Below are 25,630 nucleotides of genomic sequence, written 5' to 3'. Positions count from 1 at the left end.
GACCCCCAAATCCCTGTATCATGCTGCCCCCCCCCTTTGCAGCACAGCAGCCCCCCCCAGCCGGGCACAAGGACACGGAGGGGGGGGGGGGATGATGATGATGTGGGTGACACCCCCCCCCTCCCCCCCCCGCCATCTGCTCCCCGTTAATCCGGCCTTGACCGCGGGGGAGGGGTGGCCGGGTGGGGAGGGGCCCCCTGCCTGGCGGCGGGGGAGGGTGTCCTCTATAGGGTGTCCCCTATAGAGCTCCCAGGAGGCCTGGGAAAAGGGGGGGACACCCCCCCCCATTTATATATCCACTTACCTGGGGTCTGGGGTGCCCCCTCAATTGGGGGGTCATCGTGAGGGACCCAGGCATCCGGGGACACCTCCCCCCCCTTTTTTTGCCCAGGACCCCCATCCTGGGGTTTGGGGGGTGATTCTTGTCACCCCAAGTCTGCTGGGGGTGCAAATTGGGCGGGGGAGGGGCAGATCCTGCTCTGTGCATCACTGGGGGGGGCGGGACACACACCCCAAAATGGGGGCAGGTTTTGGGGTGGGGGCAGATTCCGGGGGGGAGGGGGATGGGGCTGTTGCTCTTTGGGGTGCTGGGGGGTCCTGTGTTGTGTCGTGTGTGTGTCCCCCCATATCCCCACCCAAGGGTGCGGGGGGCTGGCACCCAGCCAACGCTGCAGTCGCCCACGCCGCAGCGTGGGGGGGGGGGGGAGCCCATCCCCCACCCCCTCCACCTTCCTCCCCCCCGACAGCTGGGTCAGGGTGACCCTGAGCTACTGCAGGGGACGGGGGACAGGGACCCCCAGCGTCTCCCTGGCATCTGGGGGGGTGTGTGTGATCTGCCTGGAGACCCCCACATTTCGATGGGGGGTAAAATTGGGGTCCCCCTGCAATGACCCCCGGAGCTGGGGGGGAGCCATATCCATGGCGGGAGCATTTCCGGGGGTGTCCCTATTTGATGGGGGGGTCCCCATTTCCATGCAGGGGTCCCCATTGCTTGGGGGTCCCCATTTCTAGGGGGGCCTAGTTCTTGGGGGGGGCCTACTTCTATGGGGGGTCCCCATTTCTTGGAGGGTCCCCATTTCTATGGGGGGGGTCCCCATTTCTATGGGGGGATGCCTATTTTCTTGGGGGGACCCCCCCTTCCCCTGGGGATCCCTTTACCCCGGGGGGCACCTTTATTGCCCCCCATTTTGCGCTATGAATGCAGGGCCCCCTCGTTAATGAGCACCCTAATTAGCAGGCGGGCAGCTGCTGGGGGTGCAGCCTGGCGGGGGGGGAGGGGGGACGGTTATTGGGGGGCGCGCACACGCACACGCACTGCGGAGGAGCGCGGGCACGGGGACACGGACAGCGCACGCGGGGACGGGCACGGGGACACGGGGACGGGCACGGGGACACGGGTGGGGACACGCGTGGGGACACGGGGACGTGCACGAGGACACGGGGACACGCACGGGGACGCGGGGACGTGCACGGGGACCAGGCCACAGGGACACGCGTGGGGACACGGGGACGTGCATGGGGACATTGAGGTGTGCACAGGGAGCAGGACACGGGGACATGTGTGGGGACACGGGGACGTGCACAGGGACACACATGGGGACGCAGGGACATGCACGGGGACCAGGACACGGGGACACGCGTGGGGACACGGTGACGTGCACAGGGACCAGGACACGGGGACACGCGTGGGGACACGGGGACGTGCACGGGGACCAGGACACGGGGACACGCGTGGGGACACGGGGACGTGCACGGGGACATGGAGACGAGCATGGGGACATCAGGGCATGCACGGGGACATTGAGGTTTGCACGGGGACGTGCACGAGGACACAGGGACGTGCACGAGGACACAGGGACGTGCACGAGGACGTGCGTGGGGACACGGGGACGTGCGTGGGGACACGGGGACAAGGACATGGGGACACGGGGACAAGGACATGGGGACGTGCACGGGGACATCGGGGTTTGCACAGGGATGGGGACACAGGGACGTGCACGGGGACATCGGGGCGTGCACGGGGACACTCTCAGGGCCAGGGCCACGCTCGCTGGCACGGGGACAAGGACACGGGGACACTCGTGACACCGGCCAGGGACACGCTCACGGGGCTGGGGGCACGCTGGCGGGGACACGGGGGCGTCACGGGGATCGGGGACACTCGTGGGCGTGCAAAGGGACACACACGCGTGCGCGTGGCCCCACGTTACGCAAGAGCCACGCGTCACACGCGTGTCCCCTCGCACGGGGCCCTTGCGCCACCTTCGCACGCTCACGCGGGGGGGGGCCTGCACACGCCTTGCACGCCCTTTGCACGCCCGGACGGTGCCGTGTGACACGGGGTGGTGGCCCTGCACACCCAGCCGGCGCCCCTTGCACACCTTGCACGCCCCTGCAGCACCTCGCACGTCTCCCGCCCACCTTGCTAGCGCCTTGCACGCCTCGCTAGCGCCTTGCACACCCATCTGCACCTCGCGCACCCCTCCTTGCTAGCACCTTGCACCCCTTGCACACCCCTCCCGGCACCTTGCACGCCTCGTTAGCACCTTGCACACCCCTCCCAGCGCCTCACGCATCCCTTGCACACCCCTCCCAGCACCTTGCACACCCCTCCCAACACCTCGCACCCCTTGCACACCCCTCCCAGCACCTCGCACCCCTTGCACACCCCTCCCGGCACCTTGCACACCCCTCCCGGCACCTCGCACCCCTTGCACACCCCTCCCGGCACCTTGCACACCCCTCCCGGCACCTCGCACCCCTTGCACACCCCTCCCAGCACCTTGCACACCCCTCCCAACACCTCGCACCCCTTGCACACCCCTCCCAACACCTCGCACCCCTTGCACACCCCTCCCGGCACCTTGCACACCCCTCCCAACACCTCGCACTCCTTGCACACCCCTCCCGGCACCTTGCACACCCCTCCCGGTACCTCGCACTCCTTGCACACCCCTCCCGGCACCTTGCACACCCCTCCCGGTACCTCGCACTCCTTGCACACCCCTCCCGGCACCTTGCACACCCCTCCCAACACCTCGCACCCCTTGCACACCCCTCCCGGCACCTCACACCCCTTGCACACCCCTCCCAGCACCTTGCACGCCCACCTCGCCCCTCGCCCATCCCTCCCAGCACCTCGCCCGCCCCTCGCACGCCCACCCAGCAGCTCGCCCATCCCTTGCACACCCCCCCAGCCCCTCGCCCACCCCGGGGTGGGGGGGGTCCCTCTCCCCCTCTCTCTCTCTCCCCCCCCCCCCCCAAACCCGGGCCGTACGTACCCCCATGGCGGCGGCGGGTGCGGCCGGGCCGGGCCGGGCGGAGCGGGGAGCCGGGACCGGGGGGGGGCCGGGGGTCCGGGGGTGCGGAGCGGCGGAGCGGAGCGGAGCGGAGCGGCCCCGGCTGCGGCGAGCCCGGGACTGGGGCGGGGGCGCGGGGCCGCCGGCGTCTGGGCTGGGGGCGGGGAGCGGCCAATCAGCGCGCGAGGGGACCCCTCGCCACCCCCGCCTGTGGCCACGCCCCTTTACTGCGGATCCGGCGGGGGGTGGTGGGGAGCGGGGGGGCTGCAGCCGCGGGGAGCGGCGCCCCAAGGTGCGGGACCCCCGCCAATGCAGGGAGAGCCGGTGCGACCCCATTGCACCCCCTTGCACCCCCACCGCACCCTCCCATTGCAGCCCCTCTGCACCTCCCTCTGCACCCCCATTGCACCCCCTCTGCACCCCCTCTGCATTGCACCCCCGCACCGAACCTCCGGCCTCCCCCTGCAATGCAGCCCCCCGAACCCTCTGCAATGCACCCCCGCAGCGCACCCCAATTTACCCCCCGCAATGCCCCCATTGCAACCCCCGCCACGGGCCTTCAAGACCCCCCAGCAATGCCGCCCCCGATGCACCCCAATTTAGCCCCCCAACACCCCCACACACCCCCGCATGGGGTCCCCCGCAACGCGCCCCTGCAATGCGCCCCCAATTTACCCCCCCATTGCAACCCCCGCAATGCACCCCCCATAACCCCCAAGTGCCCCCGCCGCGCACCCCGAATTGCCCCCCGCAATGCCCCCCATAACGCGTCCCCCAATGTCACCTCCCCAAAACGTGCCCCCAATGCCCCCTGCAATGCGGACCCACCCCCCAATTATTCCCCCCAGGCACCCCCAAAGCCCCACGGCCCCCGCAGTGCCCCCAACCGCCCCCCAAGTGCTGCAGCCCCACCCCCGCATTGCCCCCCAAACCGCCCCCCATGCGATGCCCCCCCCCCCCCCCCCAGCACGTGCTGGGGCGCCCCCGACACCCCCCAATTAGCGCTCTCGCTAACGAGCTCTGCCCCCCCCCCCCCGCCGCAGCATCCCCGCGCCCGTCTCCAGGGCAACGCGGCTGCCGGGCAACGGGGTCGCCATGGCAACGGGGGTCCTTGGCAACGGGCAGCCTGGAGACGGGGGGGACACCAGCCCCCCCCAGCCCCTCCCCGCAGCCCCGCGCCCCCCGGGACCCCCATGTCCTTGAGGTGACCTTGTCCTGCGACACAGCGCGGGGGACCCTCCCCAAATTGGGGACCCCCGAAATTAGGGACCCTCCCCACATTAGGGACCCTCCCCAAATTAGGGACCCCCGAATAGGGGACCCTCCCCACGCCCCCTCGGGATGGGGGACGCCCGTGGGGGTGGGGGATGGGGCAGCCCTGCCCCCCGGCATGGGGTGACCCCAAGGCTGCTGCCTGCCCCCCCCCGGGATGGGGTCCCCGGGGTGCACGGGGGGCGTGGGGGTTCCCCTCCAGAGCATCCCGATACCGCCGGTGTCCCCGGTGACGTCACGTCTGGTTGCCGTGGCAACCATCGACCTGCGGCGGGTCCTGGACCAAAGCGGGGCGGGGGGGGGGTGACATTGCGGGGTCCCGGGAGGAGGGGGTGGGCTCCTGGGTCCCCTGCACCCCCCCTCGCCCCGCCCCGGGGGCCGATCTGCATGCCTTTGTACCTGCCCCTCGTTTTGCATCTCATTTGCATCTCATTTGCATTGCGCGTTCCCCGAGCCGCGCGCCCCCTGGCGGCCGCGCCGCGTTTCCCGGGGATGATGGGGGAGGGAAACTGGGAGGGAACTGGGGGACTGGGGGACTGGGGGTGGCGGACGCAGACGATCGGGCACCTCTCCCGTAAAAGTCCGGCTGGGTTTATTGGGGGGGCGGCGGTGACGTCACCCCGAGAAAGGAGGAAGGAAAGAAAAACACCCCAAAAACCCAAGAAAAAAGGGAAAACCAACCAAAAAAACCAACCAAAAAAAGGGAAAAATTCATAATAATAATAATCATCATCATCACGACACCCCCCACCCCCCACCCCGGGCCGGCCCCCCGCGCCCCTCCCCGCTGCCCCCATCCCTGGGGAGGCCGGGTGTCCCCCCCGCGGCTGGTCCGTGCGTGGGGGTGTCGGTCCTCTGCGCCCCCCGCAGTGTTGGGGGTCCCCAAATCCTTCCAGGCACGGCATGGGGGTCCCATCCCCTGGCAGGGTGGGGGGCAGCTTTCCCCCCCGGGAAGGCACAGCGCAGTTTTTTGGGGGGGGGAGTTACAGTGGGGTGGGGGTGCTGAGTCCGGAGGGGGGTCTTTATTGGGGAGGGGGTCGTCGTGTCCCCCTCCCCGAGTCCTGGCATACGCACGGCGTACAAGGAGGGCGGTGGGGGGTCACCCTGTTGGCGGGGCCCCCTCGGGGGGGCGGCGGGGGTCCCCTCGGGGGGCGGGGGGGCCGCCCGCAGCGCCTGGATGCGGCGACACTCGGGGCAGACGCGGACGTGGGTGCAGGGGGGCTCCCCCCGTCGTCGTCGTCGTCCCCGTCCCCCCACTTCGGAGGGGGTCCCTGAGTAGAGTTTGCCGTTGCTGAAGCGCATCTCCCGCAGGGAGGGGCCGCCGCCCCCCCCCGGGACCCCCCCAGCCCGGGCCGGGGGTCTCCGGCGTCGGCGGGCGCGGGCTGGCTTGCGGCAGGAGACGGCGTGCCGGAGCTCCCGCAGCATCTCGGTGCACAGCGAGATCTGGGGGGGGCCATCAGCGGGACGCCTGGGTCCCTCTGGCCCCCTCCTCCGGGCACCCCCGATCCCTTCTGGGCCCCCCCTTCTCTGGGCCCCCTCATCCTCTCCACGCCCCTCCGATCCCCTCCATACCCCCCATCCCCTCTGTGCCCCCCCCGATCTGCTCAGCACCCCCCGTCCCCTCCGTGCCCCCTCATCCCCTCTGGGCCCCCCATCCACTCCGCACCCCCCGTCCTCTCCGTATCCCCCATCCTCTCCGGACCCCCCCATCCCCTCTGTGCCCCCCAATCCCCTCTGTGCCCCCGATCCCCTCTGTGCCCCCACCCGCTCCTTCCAGGCCCCCCGTCCCCTCCGTGCCCCCTCATCCCTCTGGGCCCCCCATCCACTCCGCACCCCCCGTCCCTCCGTATCCCCCATCCTCTCCGGACCCCCCATCCCCTCTGTGCCCCCAATCCCCTCTGTGCCCCCGATCCCCTCTGTGCCCCCACCCGCTCCCTTCCAGGCCCCCCGTCCCCTCCGTGCCCCCTCATCCCCTCTGGGCCCCCCATCCCCTCCGCACCCCCTCCCCTCCGTATCCCCCATCCTCTCCGGACCCCCCCATCCCCTCTGTGCCCCCAATCCCTCTGTGCCCCCCCATCCCCTCCGGACCCCCCATCCCCTCTGTGCCCCCGATCCCCTCTGTGCCCCCACCCGCTCCCTTCCAGGCCCCCAGTCCCTCTGTGCCCCCCGATCCCCTCTGTGCCCCCCGATCCCCTCGGAGCCCCCCATCCCCTCCCCATCCCCTCCGTACCCCCAGTCCCACCCAACGCCGGCCGCCTGGGTTCTCTCTCCCCTCCACCCACCCCCTCCCCATTTTGTGTGTCGTGTCCCCCCCCGGGGCTCCCCCCGACCTCCTCGGTCTCGGCCGAGCGCCGGGTGGACCAGACGAACTCCATGACGGCCACGAAGATGGCGACGATGAGGCCGCAGACGAGGACCACGAAGATGCCCCCGATGTTCTCCATGCCCAACCCTGGAGGAGACGCATTGGGGGGGTGGTGTCAGAGGGTTCCCCCCCACCCCCGGTGCCTGGGTGTCCCCCCCCCGAGGGCTGGCTGCTTGCCCTTGGCTCGGTGGTCCTCCTCCTTGGGGCAGTGGCCCCCTTCCCACCATTTTCTCTTGAGGATCTCCAGCCGGTTGTTCTCCTGCAGCTGTAGGATGGCCAAGGTGATCTCGTCCCGAAAGGGCGAGCCTGGAGGGGGACACGAGATGGGGTTCCGCCAGGTTTAGGGAGGGGGGAAGAGGGGTCCGGCCACCTCCTTGCCCCCCCACCCCACCCCGGCGTCCCCCCGTACCCAGCGGCATGCCGATGCCGTAGCCCTTGGTGTCCAGCAGCCCCCCGATCTGGGTGAGGTTGCAGTTGTGCCGGCGGTGGTACTCGTTCATGGTGGACTCCAGCAGGAAGGCGTACTTGGAGTTCAAGACGCGGGCGATGCCTTCCTCCGTGCTCTTGACGAAGACGCTGGGCTGCTTCGACTGCATGTAGTTCCACATCCGCTGGTAGGTCTGGTACCGCGAGTTCTGGGGGGGGGGAGACGGGCATGGGGGAGCTGGTGAGGCTGGGTGCAGTTGGCCTGCGCCAAGCTGGGTTGGGGTGGGTTGGGAAGGGGTGGTCTGTTGGGTTGGGTTGATCCAGGTTGGGTTGGGTTGGGTTGATCCAGGTTGGGTTGGGTTGGGTTGATCTAGGTTGGGTTGACCCAGGATGGGCTGGGCTGAGTTGACCTACTTTGGCTTGGGTTGGGTTGAATCAGGTTGGGTTGGGTTGGGTTGACCCAGGCTGGGTTGGGTTGATCCAGGTTGGGTTGGGTTGATCCAGGTTGGGTTGGGTTGGGTTGACCCAGGCTGGGTTGGGTTGATCCAGGCTGGGTTGGGTTGATCCAGGTTGGGTTGGGTTGGGTTGACCCAGGCTGGGTTGGGTTGATCCAGGCTGGGTTGGGTTGATCCAGGTTGGGTTGGGTTGGGTTGATCTAGGTTGGGTTGACCCAGGTTGGGTTGGGCTGAGTTGACCTACTTTGGCTTGGGTTGGGTTGAATCAGGTTGGGTTGGGTTGGGTTGACCCAGGCTGGGTTGGGTTGATCCAGGCTGGGTTGGGTTGATCCAGGTTGGGTTGGGTTGGGTTGACCCAGGTTGGGTTGGGTTGGGTTGGGTTGATCTAGGTTGGGTTGTCTCAGGTTGGGTTGGGCTGAGTTGACCCAGGTTGGGTTGGGTTGGGTTGATTCAGGTTGACTTGGGTTGGGTCGACCCAGATTGGCTTGGGCTGGGTTGCATTGATCCAGGTTGGGTTGAGCCGGGGTGACCCAGGTTGGGTTGGGTTGTGTTGGGTTGACCCAGGTTGGGTTGGGCTGGGTTGATCCAGGCTGGGTTAGATTTGTTGAGCTGGGCCAAGCTGAGTTGAGTTGACCTGGCTTGGGTTCCTTGGGTTGGATAGAGCCAGGTTTATCCAGCTCCATGTTAATTGAACCAGGTCAATAATAATAATTGAACCAGGTCCACAATAATTGGCCATTGCAATAATAATATCTCAACAATAACAATGATACTGATCAATCACCACAATTGATCCAATTGATCAATAATGATTCATATCACAATTACAATTGACTGGTCACCGATCAATGATTCATATCAATCACAATACCGATTCATATCACAATACCAATCAATGATCATATCATCAATCAACAATGATTCATAACAACAATAACAACGATTCACCAATAATCAATCACCATCAACAATCAATCAATCAATGATCATCAATCAATCAATCAACGATCATATCAACAATCAATCAACCGATCATCAATCAATCAATCAATCAATGATTCATAACAATCAACAATCAATCGATCATCAATCAATCAATCAATCAATCGATTCATCATCAATCAACAATGATCATCATCAATCAATCAATGATCCACCAATCAATCAATCAACAATGATCATATCAATAATCAACAATGATCAACAATGATCATCAATGATCAATCAACAACAATCGATTCATATCAACAATCGATCATAACGATCAATCAATCAACAATGATCACTGATCACCACCGATCATACCAATCAATAACAATTGATCAACAATCGATCATCGATCAACACCACCGATCAACCAATCAATAATGATTCACAATCACCAATCAACAATGATCATCATAACAATAACAATGATCATCAACAATCACCACAACGATTCCATCAACAATCAACAATCGATCATCAATCAACACCAATGATCACACCAATCAACAATCAATCGATCATCACCAATCAACGATCATCAATAACAATCGATCATAACGATCATCAATCAATCATCAATCAATCGATCCATAACAATCAATCAACCAACGATCATAACAATCAATCAACGATCAACATCATCAATCAATCAACAACGATTCATCAATCAATCAATCAATCAACGATTCACCAATCAATCAATCGATCATAATCAATCATCAATCAATCAACGATCATAACAATCAATCAATCGATTCAACAATCAATCAATCGATCATATCAATCAATCAATCAATCGATCATAATCAATCAATCATCACCGATCAATCAATCAATCAATCAACAATGATCAATCATTAACAATCATCATCATCATCATCAGGCTGAGCCAGGTTGGCTGGGTTACCAGGTTGGGTTGGGTTGGGTTGGCTTGGGTTGAGCCAGGTTGGGTTGGGTTGGGTTGGGTTGGGTTGAGCCAGGTTGGGCTGGGTTGGGTTGGGTTGGGTTGGGTTGGGTTGGGTTGAGCCAGGTTGGGTTGGGTTGGGTTGGGTTGAGCCAGGTTGGGCTGGGTTGGGTTGGGTTGAGCCAAGTTGGGTTGGGTTGAGTTGGGTTGGGTTGAGCCAGGTTGGGTTGGGTTGGCTTGGGTTGAGCCAGGTTGGGCTGGGTTGGGTTGGGTTGAGCCAGGTTGGGTTGGGTTGGGTTGGGTTGGGTTGAGCCAGGTTGGGTTGGGTTGGGTTGGGTTAGGTTGGGTTGAGCCAGGTTGGGCTGGGTTAGGCTGAGCTGCCTTGGGTTGGGTTGGATGGGCTGGGTCAAGCGTGGGCAGCAGGATCCACGGAGGCACCGTGCCCCACCATGCTCCCCTCCCTCACAGAGCCTCCCCCAGGGCCGGGACCTCACCTGGAAGAAGGTCATGGTGGAGCCGGCGTGGATGGTGCCGTACTCGATGTTGGTCTGGTCGGCCAAGTCGTCGGCCGACTCGATGGGCACCTCCATCCGCTGGACGGTGAGGAAGGCCGCCAGGTTGGCCGTGTAGGAGGAGATGATGATGAGGGTGAAGGCCCACCTGGAGGGGAGAACGGCCCCGGGGAGGGCTCAGCAGGGGATCTCCGAGGCCGGACCCCCCCCGGCCGCCCCGAGGGACCCCCCGGGTCTCACCAGACCCCGCTGACGCAGCGGGTGGAGAGGGCGCGGGGCATGATCTCGGAGCCCTGCTGCATGAAGCCCCCCACGGGGAACCAGAGGCTGTTGCCCAGGGTGTACTGGTTCTCCAGGAGGTTGTGCCGCTCCCGCAGGCAGGGGTGGGGGTTGTACCACTCGTAGGGGCTCAGCCTGCGGGTGGGGGACGCCGTCAGGGACAGCCCCGGCCCCCACCCCCTGCCGTGCCCCGGAGACCCCACGGGGCGCCCCCAGACCTCCCTGCACCCCTAAAGCCCAACATGGTGTCCCACGCCCTTCCTGCACCCCCTAAACCCAGCAGTGACCCTCCAGGACCTCCCTGCACCCCCAAAACCCCAACAAGGTGTCCCAAGACCTCCCTGCACCCCCAAAACCCAGCAGTGACCCCACAGGACCTCCCTGCACCCCCTAAACCCATCTGTGACCCCCCCAGAACCTCCCTGCACCCCCAAAACCCATCCGTGATTCCCAGGGTCCCCCAGAACCTCCCTGCACCCCCTAACCCTGGATTTTGGGTGCCCACAGGGTCGGGGAGAATTGGGAGAGCCCCTGGGGTCTGGTGGGGGAGGATTTTGGGTGCCCCCCCCAGGGTAGGGGTACCCCAAGGGTCTTGGGAGGGGTATTTTTGGGGTGCCCCTGGGGTCTGTTTCTTCAGGTGCCTCTGGGGTCTGGGAGGGTATTTTGGGGTGCCCCCCGGGTCCAGGGGCTTGTATTTTGGGGTGCCCCCGGGGGCTGGTTCTTCGGGTGCCCCCGGGTTCTGGGGGCTTGTAATTTGGGGTGTCCCCCCCCTCACCGCGCGGCCAGGAAGAGGACGCAGCTGACGGCCAGGTAGGCGAGGAGCATGAAGAGCCAGACGGCCGGCGAGAAGGGGTCTAGGAAGGAGAAATACCCCGGCTTGCGGCCCTGCGGGGACACGGCGTGAGACCCCCGTGGTGGCGGGGACCCCCCCACGCCCCCCCGGGGTGTCCCCCCCCCCCCTTCCCGGGACCCCCCCGTACCATGTGCACCCGGTAGAGGATGCTGATCCCCAGCGTCATGAAGGGCTTGGAGAAGTCGATCACCTTCTCCCGCTCCGCCGTGATGGTGAAGGCGGCCACCGCCAGGTCAGCTTTCTGGGGGGGGGACACACACGACGGGGGACCCCCGGGGGTGGTGTCAGGTGGCCTCGACCCCCGGGACACCCCAATAACCCCCGGGGTTACAGAGCCCCGGGACACCCCAATAATCCCCCGGGGTTACAGAGCCCCCCACCCCAAACCCCCTTGGGCGTCTCCAAACCCCCACGGCCGTAGGATGCCCCCAAACCCCGGTGCCCCCCAGGCTTACAGAGCACCCCAAAACCCCCATGGGATTCCCTGGGGGACCCCTGTATCCCCAGGGTTAGAGACCCCCATAACCTGCCCCAGGGCACCCCCATACCACAAGACCCCCCATAGGCTGCCCCAAGACACCCCAAAAACCACCCATAAATTGCCCCAGGACACCCCAAAACCTGCCCCAGGGCACCCCCAAACCCCAAATCCACCACAACCTCCCCCAGGATGTCCCCAAACCCCCACACGTTGCCCCAGGACACCCCAAACCCCCACACGTTGCCCCAGGACACCGCAACCCCCCATACATTGCCCCAGGACGCCCCAAACCCCCTACCCTGCCCCAGGACACCCCAAACCCCCTACCCTGCCCCAGACACCCCCAAACCCCTAACCTGCCCCAGGATGCCCCAACCCCCCATACGTTGCCCCAGGACACCCCAAACCCCCTAACCTGCCCCAGGACACCCCCAAACCCCCACACGTTGCCCCAGGATGCCCCAAACCCCCTAACCTGCCCCAGGACACCCCAAACCCCCATATGTTGCCCCAGGACACCCCAAACCCCCTACGTTGCCCCAGGACACCCCAAACCCCCTACCCTGCCCCAGGACACCCCCAAACCCCTAACCTGCCCCAGGATGCCCCAACCCCCATACATTGCCCCAGGACACCCCCAAACCCCTAACCTGCCCCAGGACACCCCCAAACCCCCACACGTTGCCCCAGGACAGCCCCAAACCCCTAACCTGCCCCAGGACACCCCAAACCCCCATATGTTGCCCCAGGACACCCCAAACCCCCTAACCTGCCCCAGGACACCCCAAACCCCCTACGTTGCCCCAGGATGCCCCAAACCCCCCATACGTTGCCCCAGGACGCCCAAACCCCCTAACCTGCCCCAGGACACCCCAAACCCCCTTAGGTTGCCCCAGGATACCCCAAACCCCCTACGTTGCCCCAGGACACCCCCAAACCCCTAACCTGCCCCAGGATGCCCCAACCCCCATACGTTGCCCCAGGACACCCCCAAACCCCTAACCTGCCCCAGGACACCCCCAAACCCCCACACGTTGCCTCAGGACAGCCCCAAACCCCCTAACCTGCCCCAGGACACCCCAAACCTCCCTACGTTGCCCCAGGACGCCCCAAACCCCCTAACCTGCCCCAGGACACCCCAAACCCCCTAACCTGCCCCAGGACACCCCCAAAACCCCTAACCTGCCCCAGGATGCCCCAAACCCCCCATACATTGCCCCAGGACGCCCCAAACCCCTTAGGTTGCCCCAGGACACCCCAAACCCCCTACGTTGCCCCAGGAGGCCCCAAACCCCCTAACCTGCCCCCGCCCCCACTCCCCAAGCCCCCCGCCCCCGCCGGCTGCCCCGCGTACCCGGTTGATGAGCTCGCCCACCATGCCGGTCCAGGAGCCGTTGGGCTCGGGCGCCCCGTAGAGCCCGTCCTCCACCAGCTTGATGTGGAAGCGGAACTTGAGGAGCCCGGCCAGCTCCTGCAGCATGTCCACGCAGAAGCCCTCGTAGCGCTCGGGGCTGCCCGCGCCCCCCACCCGCATCACGTAGGGGTTCTCCTGCGGGGTGGGGGGCACGGGGAGGCGTCAGGGTGGGGAAGGCGGCGGGACAGCAATGGAGAACCCAAGGGGGAACCCAATGGAGGGCTCAATGGGACCCCAAAGGAGATCCTGATGGGGACACCCAAAGGGGAACCCGAGGGGACCCCGGATGGAGACCCCAAGGCGACCTTGAGGAGATGGCAATGGAGATCCCCATGGGGACACCCCAAGGGGAACCCAAGGGGACCCCAAAGGAGATCCCCATGGGGACACCCCAACAGGAACCCAAGGGGACCCCAGATGGAGAGCGCAATGGGGACACCCCAAGGGGAACCCGAGGGGACCCCGGATGGAGACCCCAAGGGGACCTTGAGGAGATGTCAATGGAGATCCCCATGGGGACACCCCAAGGGGGACCCCAGATGAAGACTCCAAGGACACCCCAGATGGAGACCCCAAGATGAAGGCAATGGAGATCCCAACGGGAATACCCCAAGGGGAACCTGAGGGGACCCCAAAGGAGACCCCAGTGGGGACACCCCAAGGGGAACCCGAGGGGACCCCAAAGGAGACCCCCATGGGGACACTCCAATGGGACTCGAAGCGGACCCCAAATGGAGACCCCCAAGGAGATGTCAATGGAGATCCCCATGGGGACACCCCAAGGGGACCCCAGATGGAGACATCCCAAGGGGACCCCACAGAGGAGCACAGCGGGACCCCCCAGAGACCCCCCCAATGAAGATCTCAATGCGACACCAGTGTGGGACCTGATGGGACCCAATGGAGACCCCAGTGGGACCCCAAACAGAGACCCTGGGGGGGGGGACCCCAAACAAACAGAGACCCTGGGGGGGACCCCAAACAGAGACCCGGGGGGGCCCCCAGAGCCCCAACAGGGACAGTCCAGTGGGCTCTGGTGGGCCCCAACGGGGACAGTGGGGACACCCCGGGGCAGACAGCAGGACCCCCATGGGGACCCCCCAGGGGACGCCCCAGTGACCCCCCCCAGCCCCCTCAGTGGGGTGTCCCGGCCCCCCGGCCCCGCTCACCAGGATGGTGGTGATGATGAGGGTCTTGTTGGCCAGGCTGTCGGAGGCGTTGATGGCCAAGGTGGTGGCGTTCATGGCCAGCGTCCGGTTGGAGTACCACACGCCCACCTGGGGGGCACAGCAGTGGGGTGGGGGGCACGGCACCGGGGTGGGGGCACGGAGCTGGGATGGGGGCACGGCAGCGGGATGGGGGCACAGCACCAGGGTGGGGGCACAGCGCTGAGATGGGGGCATGGCACCGGAATGGGGGCACGGAGCTGGGATGGGGGGCACGGCACTGGGGTGGGGGCACGGCACCGGGATGGGGGCACGGAGCTGGGATGGGGGACATGGCACCGGGATGGGGGCATGGAACCAGGGTGGGGGCACGGCACTGGGATGGGGGCACGGAGCTGGGATGGGGGGCACAGCACCAGGGTGGGGGCACGGCACCGGGATGGGGGCACGGAGCTGGGATGGGGGACATGGCACCAGAATGGGGGCACGGAGCTGGGATGGGGGGCACGGCACCGGGATGGGGGCATGGAACCAGGGTGGGGGACACGGCACTGGGATGGGGGCACAGCACCGGGATGGGGGGCACAGCACCGGGGTGGGGGCATGGCACCGGGATGGGGGGCACGGAGCTGGGATGGGGGCACGGCACCGGGATGGGGGCATGGAACCAGGGTGGGGGCACGGCACTGGGATGGGGGCACGGCACCGGGATGGGGGGCACAGCACCGGGGTGGGGGCACGGCACCAGGATGGGGGCACGGAGCTGGGATGGGGGACATGGCACCGGAATGGGGGCACGGAGCTGGGATGGGGGCACGGCACTGGGGTGGGGGCACGGCACCGGGATGGAGGGCATGGAACCAGGGTGGGGGGCACGGCACTGGCATGGGGGCACGGAGCTGGGATGGGGGCACGGCACCGGGATGGGGGCATGGAACCAGGGTGGGGGCACAGCACCGGGGTGGGGGCATGGCACCGGGATGGGGGCACGGAGCTGGGATGGGGGCGCAGCACCGGGATGGGGGCACAGCACTGAGGTGGGGGCACACCGCTGGGATGGGGGCACGGAGCTGGGATGGGGGCACGGAGCTGGGACGGGGGGCACGGGGCCCCCCGGGGCGCAGCATCGGGGTATGATGTGGGGCACTACACATGGTGCAGCGTGTGGGGTGCAATGTGGGGAGGGCGGCCAGCACAGTGTAGGGTGCAATGTGTGGGGTGCGATGTGGGGTGCATTGTGGGGTGCGATATGGGGGTGCAGCATGTAGGGTGCAATCCGGGGGCAGCACAGTGTGGGGTGCATGGTGGGGTGCAATATGGGGGGTGAAATGTGGGGGTGCAGTGTGTGGGGTGCAATGCGGGGTGCGGCACAGTGTGGGGTGCAATGTGGGGTGCGATGCGGGCTGCAATGTGGGGGTGCAACGACGTGTGGGGCACAGTAGGGCGCCGCGTGTGTGTTGCAACGTGGCGTGCAACGTGTGGGGCACAGCGTGGGTTGCAGCGTGTGGGGCAGCGTGTGGGGCAGCGTGCGGGCTGCCGCGCGGGGGGCTGCCGTGCGGGATGCGGCGTAGGGTGCAGCAGACGGGGCGCGAGGTGGGCGGGGGGCAGCGCGTGGGGCATGTGCGGGGCAGGTGTGGGGCAGCCGTGGGGCAGGTGTGGGGCAGCCGTGGGGCAGGTGTGGGGCAGCCGTGGGGCGCTCACCTCGCGGTGCCCGTCGCGCCCCTTCTCCAGCACGTGGAGGGTGTAGTTCGTGCGCTGCCCTTTGCTGTTGAACTCCACTCGCCCCGTCAGCCCGTCGTACTCCACCTGGGGGGACACGGCGGGAGGCGGCTTCAGGACCCCCACAAGACTGAGACGACCCCCCCCACATAATTTTTGGGGTCCCCCCCCAGGAGGCTGAGCGGGTTTGGGAACCCCTAGAGTGATCTGGGGACCCCCGGGAGGGTTTTGGGGTCCTATAAGGATATTTCAAGACACCCCACCCCCCCGCCGGGAGATTCCAGGACCCCCAGGAGGGTTTTGGGGTCCCCCAGGGCTATTTGGGGACCCCCAGGTGGGTTTTGGGGTCCCCCCCCATGAGGATTTGGGGGTCCTCCTGGGAGCCTGGAGGATCCCCAGGTGGGTTTTGGGGTCTTCCAGGGAGTTTTGGGGACCCACAGGAGATTCTGGGACCCCCAGGAGGTTTTGAGGTCCCCCGGGAGAGCTTTGGACCCTCCTGGGACCCTTGAGGACCCCCAGGAGGGTTTTGGGGTCCCCCAGGACCTTTTGGGGTCCCCAGGGGGGTTTTGGGGGGGTCCTCCAGGGCTATTTGGGGGCCCCCAGGATGTTTTGGGGGTCCCCCAGGACCTTTTGGGGTCCCCAGGGGGGTTTGGGGGGTCCTCCAGGGCTATTTGGGGACCCGCAGGATGTTTTGGGGGTCCCCAAGGACCTTTTGGGGTCCCCAGGATGTTTTGGGGGTCCCCCAGGACCTCTTGGGGGTCCCTCGGGAGATCCCAGGACCCCTAGGAGGACTTTGGGGTGCCCCTGGGACCCTCGAGGACCTCCCAGGAGGATTCCGGGGGTCCCCAGCGGCCGGCCCCCGCGGGGTTGGTTTCGGGGCCCCCCACGGGGTTTTGGGTCCCCCTGCGGGGTTGGTTTCGGGGTCCCCCCATGGGGTTTCAGGGCCCCCCGCGGGGTTTCGGGGCCCCCTGTGGGGTTTGGGGCCCCCTGCGGGGTTTGGGGCCCCCCGTGGGGTTGGTTTCGGGTCCCCCCGTGGGGTTTTGGGCCCCCCCGCGGGGTTGGTTTCGGGGTCCCCCCATGGGGTTTCAGGGCCCCCCGCGGGGTTTGGGGCCCCCTGTGGGGTTTTGGGGTCCCCCTGCGGGGTTGGTTTGGGGTCCCCCGCAGGGTTGGTTTCGGGGCCCCCCATGGGGTTGGTTTCGGGGTCCCTCCGTGGGGTTTTGGGGCCCCCCGTGGGGTTGGTTTTGGGGTCCCCCCGCGGGGTTGGTTTCAGGGCCCCCCTGTGGGGTTTCAGGGCCCCCGTGGGGTTGGTTTCGGGGTCCCCCGCGGGGTTTTGGGTCCCCCCGCGGGGTTGGTTTGGGGTCCCCCCGGGGGGTGGGTTTCGGGGCCCCCCGCGGGGTTTCGGGTCCCCCCGCGGGGCTGGTTTGGGGTCCCCCCTGTGGGGTTTGGGTCCCCCCGCGGGGCTGGTTTGGGGTCCCCCCGCGGGGCTGGTTTGGGGCCCCCTGTGGGGCTGGTTTGGGGCCCCCCGCGGGGTTGGTTTGGGGTCCCCCCGTGGGGCTGGTTTGGGGCCCCCTGCGGGGTTGGTTTTGGGGTCCCCCCATGGGGTTTCGGGTCCCCCTGCAGGGCTGGTTGGGGGCCCCCCCGCGGGGTTTCGGGTCCCCCCATGGGGCTGGTTTGGGGTCCCCCGCGGGGCTGGTTTGGGGTCCCCCCGCGGGATTTGGGGCCCCCCGCGGGGCTGGTTTCGGGGTCCCCCCATGGGGTTTCAGGGCCCCCCGCGGGGTTTGGGGCCCCCTGTGGGGTTTTGGGGTCCCCCCGCGGGGTTGGTTTGGGGTCCCCCGCAGGGTTGGTTTCGGGGTCCCTCTGTGGGGTTTGGGGCCCCCGTGGGGTTTCAGGTCCCCCCGCGGGGTTGGTTCGGGGGCCCCCCCATGGGGCTGGTTTGGGGCCCCCCGCGGGGTTTCGGGTCCCCCCGTGGGGCTGGTTTGGGGCCCCCCGCGGGGTTGGTTTCGGGGTCCCCCGCGGGGCTGGTTTGGGGTCCCCCCGCGGGGTTTGGGGTCCCCCCGCGGGGTTGGTTTGGGGTCCCCCCATGGGGCTGGTTTGGGGTCCCCTGCGGGGCTGGTTTGGGGTCCCCCCTGTGGGGTTTGGGGCCCCCCGCGGGGTTGGTTTGGGGTCCCCCCGTGGGGCTGGTTTGGGGCCCCCCGCGGGGTTGGTTTCGGGGTCCCCCCATGGGGTTTCGGGTCCCCCTGCAGGGCTGGTTTGGGGCCCCCCCGCGGGGTTTCAGGTCCCCCCATGGGGCTGGTTTGGGGTCCCCCGTGGGGCTGGTTTGGGGCCCCCCACGGGGTTGGTTTCGGGGCCCCCCACGGGGTTTTGGGTCCCCCTGCGGGGTTGATTTTGGGGTCCCCCCATGGGGTTTCAGGGCCCCCCGCGGGGTTTGGGGCCCCCTGTGGGGTTTTGGGGTCCCCCGCAGGGTTGGTTTCGGGGTCCCTCTGTGGGGTTTTGGGGCCCCCCGTGGGGTTTCAGGTCCCCCCTGCGGGGTTGGTTTGGGGTCCCCCCATGGGGCTGGTTTGGGGCCCCCCGTGGGGTTTCGGGTCCCCCCGTGGGGTTGGTTTGGGGTCCCCCGCGGGGCTGGTTTGGGGCCCCCCGCGGGGTTTCGGGTCCCCCCGTGGGGCTGGTTTGGGGTCCCCCTGCGGGGTTTCGGGTCCCCCCGCGGGGTTGGTTTGGGGTCCCCCGCGGGGCTGGTTTGGGGTCCCCCCGCGGGGCCTGGGGCCCCCCGCGGGGCTGGTTTCGGGGTCCCCCCATGGGGTTTCAGGGCCCCCCGTGGGGCTGGTTTGGGGCCCCCCGTGGGGTTGGTTTCGGGGCCCCCCGTGGGGTTGGTTTTGGGGTCCCCCCATGGGGTTTTGGGTCCCCCTGCAGGGCTGGTTTGGGGTCCCCCCGCGGGGTTTCGGGTCCCCCCATGGGGTTTCAGGGCCCCCTGCGGGGCTGGTTTGGGGTCCCCCGTGGGGTTGGTTTCGGGGCCCCCCACGGGGTTTTGGGTCCCCCCGCGGGGTTGGTTTCGGGGTCCCCCCATGGGGTTTCAGGGCCCCCCGCGGGGCTGGTTTGGGGTCCCCCCGCGGGGCTGGTTTGGGGCCCCCTGTGGGGCTGGTTTGGGGCCCCCCACGGGGTTGGTTTGGGGTCCCCCCGTGGGGCTGGTTTGGGGCCCCCCGCGGGGTTGGTTTCGGGGTCCCCCCATGGGGTTTCAGGGCCCCCCGCGGGGTTTCGGGGCCACCTGTGGGGTTTTGGGGCCCCCCGCGGGGTTGGTTTCGGGGTCCCCCCGTGGGGTTTCAGGTCCCCCCGCGGGGTTGGTTTGGGGGCCCCCGCGGGGTTGGTTTCGGGGTCCCCCCGGGGCTGGTTTGGGGTCCCCCGCGGGGTCTGGGTCCCCCGCGGGGTTGGGGCCCGCTGCGGGTGCCCTCACCATGCGCAGGTAGTTCATCAGGCTGGTGCCGTGGGGCCAGATGCTGGGGGAGGCGCAGGCCAGCGGCCGCCCCCCGATCTCCTGGCTGCGGTTCAGCTCCCGCACGGCCCCCACCACCACGTGCACCGCGTCGAAGAGCAGCGCCGCCGAGAGCTGGGGACGGGGACGGGGGGACGGGGGACGGGGGGGATATGGGGGGACAGGGGGACAGGGGGATGGGGGGACAGGGGGACAGGGGGACATGGGGGATGGGGGGGACAGGGGACAGGGGGACATGGGGGATGGGGGGACAGGGGGGACAGGGGGATATGGGGACAGGGGGACAGGGGGACATGGGGGGATGGGGGGGACAGGGGGACAGGGGGGATATGGGGACAGGGGGGATATGGGGATAGGGGGACAGGGGGACATGGGGGACAGGGGGACAGGGGGATATGGGGACAGGGGGGACAGGGGGGACAGGGGGACGGGGGGACAGGGGGATGGGGGGACAGGGGGATGGGGGGATATGGGGACAGGGGGACAGGGGGACGGGGGAGATATGGGGACATGGGGACAGGGGTCAGGGGGACATGGGGAGATGGGGGACAGGGGGGGATATGGGGACAGGGGGAGGGGGGGACAGGGGGGATATGGGGGATGGGGGGACAGGGGATATGGGGACAGGGGGGATATGGGGGGACATGGGGACAGGGGGGACAGGGGGACATGGGGGGATGGGGGGGACGGGGGGGGATATGGGGACGGGGGGACAGGGGGGACAGGGGGACAGGGGGACGGGGGGGATGGGGGACAGGGGACATATGGGGACAGGGGGACAGGGGACATGGGGGATATGGGGACAGGGGGATGGGGGGGACAGGGGGGATGGGGGGGATATGGGGACAGGGAGATGGGGGGACAGGGGGGATGGGGGGGATATGGGGACAGGAGATGGGGGGGACGGGGGGGATATGGGGACAGGGGGACATGGGGACAGGGGGACAGGGGACATGGGGGACAGGGGGGACATGGGGGACAGGGGGGATATGGGGACAGGGGGACGGGGGATGGGGGGACGGGGGGATATGGGCACAGGGGGACAGGGGGACAGGGGGGATATGGGGACAGGGGGACGGGGGATGGGGGGACGGGGGGATATGGGCACAGGGGGACAGGGGGATGGGGGGGATATGGGGATGGGGGAATATGGGGACAGGGGGGATATGGGGGACAGGGGGGACAGGGGGGGACAGGGGGGATATGGGGACAGGGGGGACATGGGGGGATATGGGGACAGGGGGATATGGGGGACAGGGGGCACAGGGGGGACGGGGGGGACAGGGGGATATGGGGGATATGGGGACAGGGGGATATGGGGGGACAGGGGGGACAGGGGGACATGGGGGATATGGGGACAGGGGGATATGGGGGACAGGGGGACAGGGGGACGGGGGAGGATGGGGGACAGGGGGTACAGGGGGACATGGGGGGACGGGGGGGGGACAGGGGGACAGGGGGATGGGGGACAGGGGGGATATGGGGGGACAGGGGGGATGGGGGGATATGGGAGACATGGGGACATGGGGACAGGGGGACAGGGGACACAGGGGGACACGGGGGACGGGGGGGGACACCGGGTGAGTCCTCGCGCCCCCGACACCCCAGGGCATCGGCTCGGGGGGGCAGGGGGTGCCCAGGCAGGGCTGGGGCCCCCCCAGTCCAGGGGCCCCCCCGGGTGTCGGGGTCCCCCCAGCTCCGGGGCCCCTCCACAGGTTCTGGGGTCCCCCCCGGGTTTGGGGTCCCCCCTGCCCCAAGGTGCCCCCGGCTCCCCCGAGCTTTCGGGTCCCCCCCGGGTTTGGGGTCCCCCCCGGGGCTTCGGGGTCCCTCCGGGTTTGGGGTCCCCTCCGGGTTTGGGGTTCCCCCGTGTTTCGGGCCCCCCAGGTTTCGGTCCCCCAGGTTTCGGGGTTCCCCCCAGGTTTTGGGTCCCCCAGGTTTCGGGCCCCCAGGTTTCAGGTTCCCCCCCGGTTTCAGGCCCCCCGGTGTTGGGGTTCCCCCCGGGTTTCAGGTCCCCCCTGTTTCAGCCCCCGGTTCAGGTCCCCCCGTTTCAGGTCCCCCCGGTTTCAGGTGCCCCCGGTTTCAGCCCCCCGGTTCAGGTTCCCCCCGGTCTCAGGCCCCCCGTTTCAGGTCCCCCCGTTTCAGGTCCCCCGGTTTCAGCCCCCCGGTTCAGGTCCCCCCGTTTCAGGTCCCCCGGTTCCAGGTCCCCCGGTTCCAGGTCCCCCCGTTCCAGGCCCCCTGGTTCCAGCCTCCGGTTTCAGGTCCCCCGTTTCAGGTCCCCCCGGTTCCAGGTCCCCCCTGTTTCAGCCCCCTGCGGTTCAGGTCCCCCCGTTTCAGGTCCCCCGGTCTCAGCCCACCCCGGTTCCAGCCCCCCAGGTTCCAGCCCCGTTTCAGGTCCCCCGGTTTCAGGTCCCCCAGGTTCCAGCCCCCGGTTTCAGGTCCCCTGTTTCAGGTCCCCCGGTTTCAGGTCCCCCAGGTTCCAGCCCCCCGTTTCAGGTCCCCCGTTTCAGGTCCCCCCGTTTCAGGTCCCCCGGTTCCAGGTCCCCCAGGTTCCAGCCCCCTGTTTCAGGTCCCCCGGTTTTAGGTGCCCCGGTTTCAGGTCCCCCCGGTTCAGGTCCCCCCGTTTCAGGTCCCCCGGTTCCAGGCCCCCGGTTCCAGGTCCCCCAGGTTCCAGCCCCCCGGTTTCAGGTCCCCAGGTTCCAGCCCCCCGGTTCCAGGTCCCCCAGGTTCCAGCCCCCCGTTTCAGGTCCCCCGGTTTCAGGTCCCCCAGGTTCCAGCACCCCCGGTTCAGGTCCCCCGTTTCAGGTCCCCCGTTTCAGGTCCCCCGGTTCCAGCCCCCCAGGTTCCAGGTCCCCCAGGTTCCAGCCCCCCGTTTCAGGTCCCCCGGTTTTAGGTCCCCCGTTTCAGGTCCCCCCGGTTTCAGATCCCCCCGTTTCAGCCCCCCAGGTTCCAGCCCCCCGTTTCAGGTCCCCCGGTTCCAGCCCCCTGTTTCAGGTCCCCCGGTTTTAGGTCCCCCGTTTCAGGTCCCCCGGTTTCAGGTCCCCCCTGTTCCAGCCCCCCTGTTTCAGGTCCCCCCGTTTCAGGTCCCCCGGTTCCAGGTCCCCCCTGTTTCAGGTCCCCCGTTTCAGGTCCCCCGGTTTCAGGTCCCCCGTTTCAGGTCCCCCGTTTCAGGTCCCCCGGTTTCAGCCCCCCAGGTTCCAGCCCCCCGTTTCAGGTCCCCCGTTTCAGGTCCCCCAGGTTTCAGGTCCCCCCCGGTTCAGGTCCCCCGTTTCAGGTCCCCCCGTTTCCAGCCCCCCAGGTTCCAGCCCCCCGTTTCAGGTCCCCCGGTTTCAGGTCCCCCGGTTTCAGGTCCCCCAGGTTCCAGGTCCCCCGTTTCAGGTCCCCCGGTTTCAGCCCCCCAGGTTCCAGCCCCCCGGTTCAGGTCCCCCGGTTTCAGGTCCCCAGGTTCCAGGTCCCCCCGTTTCAGGTCCCCCGGTTTCAGCCCCCCAGGTTCCAGCCCCCGGTTTCAGGTCCCCCCGGTTTTAGGTGCCCCCGGTTTCAGGTCCCCCCCGTTTCAGGTCCCCCCCGTTTCAGGTCCCCCGGTTTCAGGTCCCCCAGGTTCCAGCCCCCCGGTTCCAGGTCCCCCAGGTTCCAGCCCCCCGTTTCAGGTCCCCCGGTTTTAGGTGCCCCCGGTTCCAGGTCCCCCAGGTTCCAGCCCCCGGTTCCAGGCCCCCCGGTTTCAGGTCCCCCAGGTTCCAGCCCCCTGGTTCAGGTCCCCCGGTTTTAGGTGCCCCCGGTTTCAGGTCCCCCGGTTCAGGTCCCCCGGTTCAGGTCCCCCGTTTCAGGTCCCCCGTTTCAGGTCCCCCGGTTTCAGCCCCCCAGGTTCCAGCCCCCCGGTTCAGGTCCCCCCCGTTCCAGCCCCCCGGCTCGGCCCCCGCCCGGGCGCTCACCGCGGGGCCGGGGTAGGGGCGCGGCTGGCAGCTCTCCCGCCAGGAGATGTTGAGGCTGCGGACGAACTCGCGGTAGAAGGGGTGGCTGGTGTTCAGCATGGAGAAGCCCAGCACCGAGCGCGGCGCCTCGGGCAGCGCGTCCAGCCGCAGCAGCGGGAAGTCCTGCGGGGGGCACGGGGGGGGACGTGGGGACGTGGGGGCACGGGGGATGGGGGGCATGGGGGCCACGGGGGATGGAGGGCATGGGGACATGGGGACGTGGGGGCATGGGGGGCATGGGGGGCATGGGGGATAGGGGGCACGGGGGGGACGTGGGACATGGGGGCATGGGGGATGGGGACATGGGGAAATGGGGACATGGGGGATGGGGGCACGGGGGGACATGGGGGCATGGGGGATGGGGGCACGGGGGGGACATGGGGGCATGGGGGATGGGGGATGGGGACGTGGGGGATGGGGGATGGGGGCACGGGGGGACATGGGGGCATGGGGACATGGGGACGTGGGGAGATGGGGGTATGGGGGGCATGGGGATAGGGGGCACGGGGGGACGTGGGGATGTGGGGGCACGGGGGATGGGGGCATGGGGGGATGGGGGTATGGGGGGCATGGGGACATGGGGACATGGGGGGCATGGGGGATAGGGGGCACGGGGGGGGACGTGGGGACATGGGGGCATGGGGGATGGGGGGCATGGGGGATAGGGGCACGGGGGGGACATGGGGACATGGGGACATGGGGACATGGGGGCACGGAGGGGTCATGGGGAGGTGGGGACATGGGGGCATGGGGGCATGGGGGCACAGGCATCATGGGGTCACAGGGTCCCAGGGGTCCCAAGGGTCATGGCGGTCATGGGGTCCCAGGGGTCATGGGGGCATGGGGGGCATGGGGGTCATGGGGGTCCCAGGGTCATGGGGGTCCTGGGGTCCCAGGTGTCCCTGGGGTCATGGGGGCACAGGGGCACAGGGACATGGGGGTCCCGGGGGTCATGCGGGTCATGGGGGTCATGGGGGGTCATGGGGTCCCAGGGGTCATGGGGGTCCCAGGGTCATGGGGGTCATGGGGGTCCCGGGGACATGGGGGCACAGGGGTCATGGGGTCCCAGGGGTCATGGGGGTCCCAGGGTCATGGGGGTCATGGGGGCACAGGGGTCATGGGGGTCCGGGGGTCCGGGCTCACCATGGTGGTCAGGATGTACTTGTAGAAGGCCGACGTCATGCCCAGCTCCGAGGCCTGGGGAAGGGGGAGAGGGTGGTCCTGCCCCATGGCAGCCCTGCCCCACGGTGCCCCTGCCCCACGGCAGCCCTGCCCCACGGCGCCAGCTCCCCCCGTGGCACCCAGCCCCACGGCGCCCAGCCCCACGGCGGCAGCTCCCTGTGGTCTCCGCCAAGCAAGATGCCCCCCAAGCCCCCAGCCCCATGGTGCGAGAGCCCCCAGAGTCCCTGCCCCATAGCCCCCAGCCCCATGGCAGAGGCTCCCTATCATGTCCTGCCCCATGGTGCAAGCCCCCCCCCAAGCCAGCAGCCCCCTGGCCCCCAGCCCCACGGCGGAGACTCCCTACGGTGTCCTACCCCATGGTGTGAGACCCCCAAACCCCCAGTCCCCCGGTCCCCAGCCCCACGCCATCCAGCCCCCAGCCCCACAGCGGAGGCTCCCTATGGTGTCCTACCCCATGGCGTGAGACCCCCCAAACCCCCAGCCCCCAGCCCCCAGCCCCACGCCATCCAGCCCCCGGCCCCCAGCCCCATGGCAGAGACTCCCTACGGTGTCCTACCCCATGGCGTGAGACCCCCCAAACCCCCAGCCCCCCGGCCCCCAGCCCCACGGCAGAGGCTCCCTACGGTGTCCTACCCCATGGCGTGAGACCCCCAAACCCCCAGCCCCCGGCCCCCAGCCCCATGGCGGAGGCTCCCTACAGTGTCCTACCCCATGGCGTGAGACCCCCAAACCCTCAGCCCCCGGCCCCCAGCCCCATGGCGGCAGACTCCCTACGGTGTCCTACCCCATGGCGTGAGACCCCCAAACCCCCAGCCCCCCAGCCCCCAGCCCCACGCCATCCAGCCCCTGGCCCCCAGCCCCACGGCG

General features: G+C 68.0%; 2 protein-coding genes across 2 annotated transcripts in view; both read right to left on the bottom strand.

The window, feature by feature from the left end:
- Positions 1-3,387, bottom strand: part of ATP1A3 (ATPase Na+/K+ transporting subunit alpha 3) — a 34,790-nt gene extending 31,403 nt beyond the window's left edge. The window contains 1 exon segment of the mRNA XM_072848229.1: positions 3,282-3,387. Within this exon segment, the coding sequence (XP_072704330.1) occupies positions 3,282-3,287 (6 nt within the window). The 5' untranslated portion in view covers positions 3,288-3,387.
- A 1,419-nt stretch (positions 3,388-4,806) lies between these two features.
- Positions 4,807-25,630, bottom strand: part of GRIK5 (glutamate ionotropic receptor kainate type subunit 5) — a 32,958-nt gene continuing 12,134 nt past the window's right edge. Inside the window, 15 exon segments of the mRNA XM_072848186.1 lie at positions 4,807-4,848; positions 5,646-6,014; positions 6,902-7,023; positions 7,114-7,242; positions 7,346-7,571; positions 10,203-10,368; positions 10,461-10,634; positions 11,275-11,384; positions 11,480-11,593; positions 13,188-13,382; positions 14,417-14,524; positions 16,115-16,219; positions 19,578-19,730; positions 23,543-23,704; positions 24,725-24,778. Coding sequence (XP_072704287.1) covers positions 4,807-4,848; positions 5,646-6,014; positions 6,902-7,023; positions 7,114-7,242; positions 7,346-7,571; positions 10,203-10,368; positions 10,461-10,634; positions 11,275-11,384; positions 11,480-11,593; positions 13,188-13,382; positions 14,417-14,524; positions 16,115-16,219; positions 19,578-19,730; positions 23,543-23,704; positions 24,725-24,778 — 2,229 coding nt within the window.

The sequence above is a fragment of the Ciconia boyciana genome, chromosome 30, assembly GCF_034638445.1.
Source record: "Ciconia boyciana chromosome 30, ASM3463844v1, whole genome shotgun sequence".
Classification (NCBI taxonomy): Eukaryota; Metazoa; Chordata; class Aves; order Ciconiiformes; family Ciconiidae; genus Ciconia; species Ciconia boyciana.
Note: the sequence above shows the minus strand (reverse complement) of the source record. Positions and strands in the feature narration are given on the sequence as shown.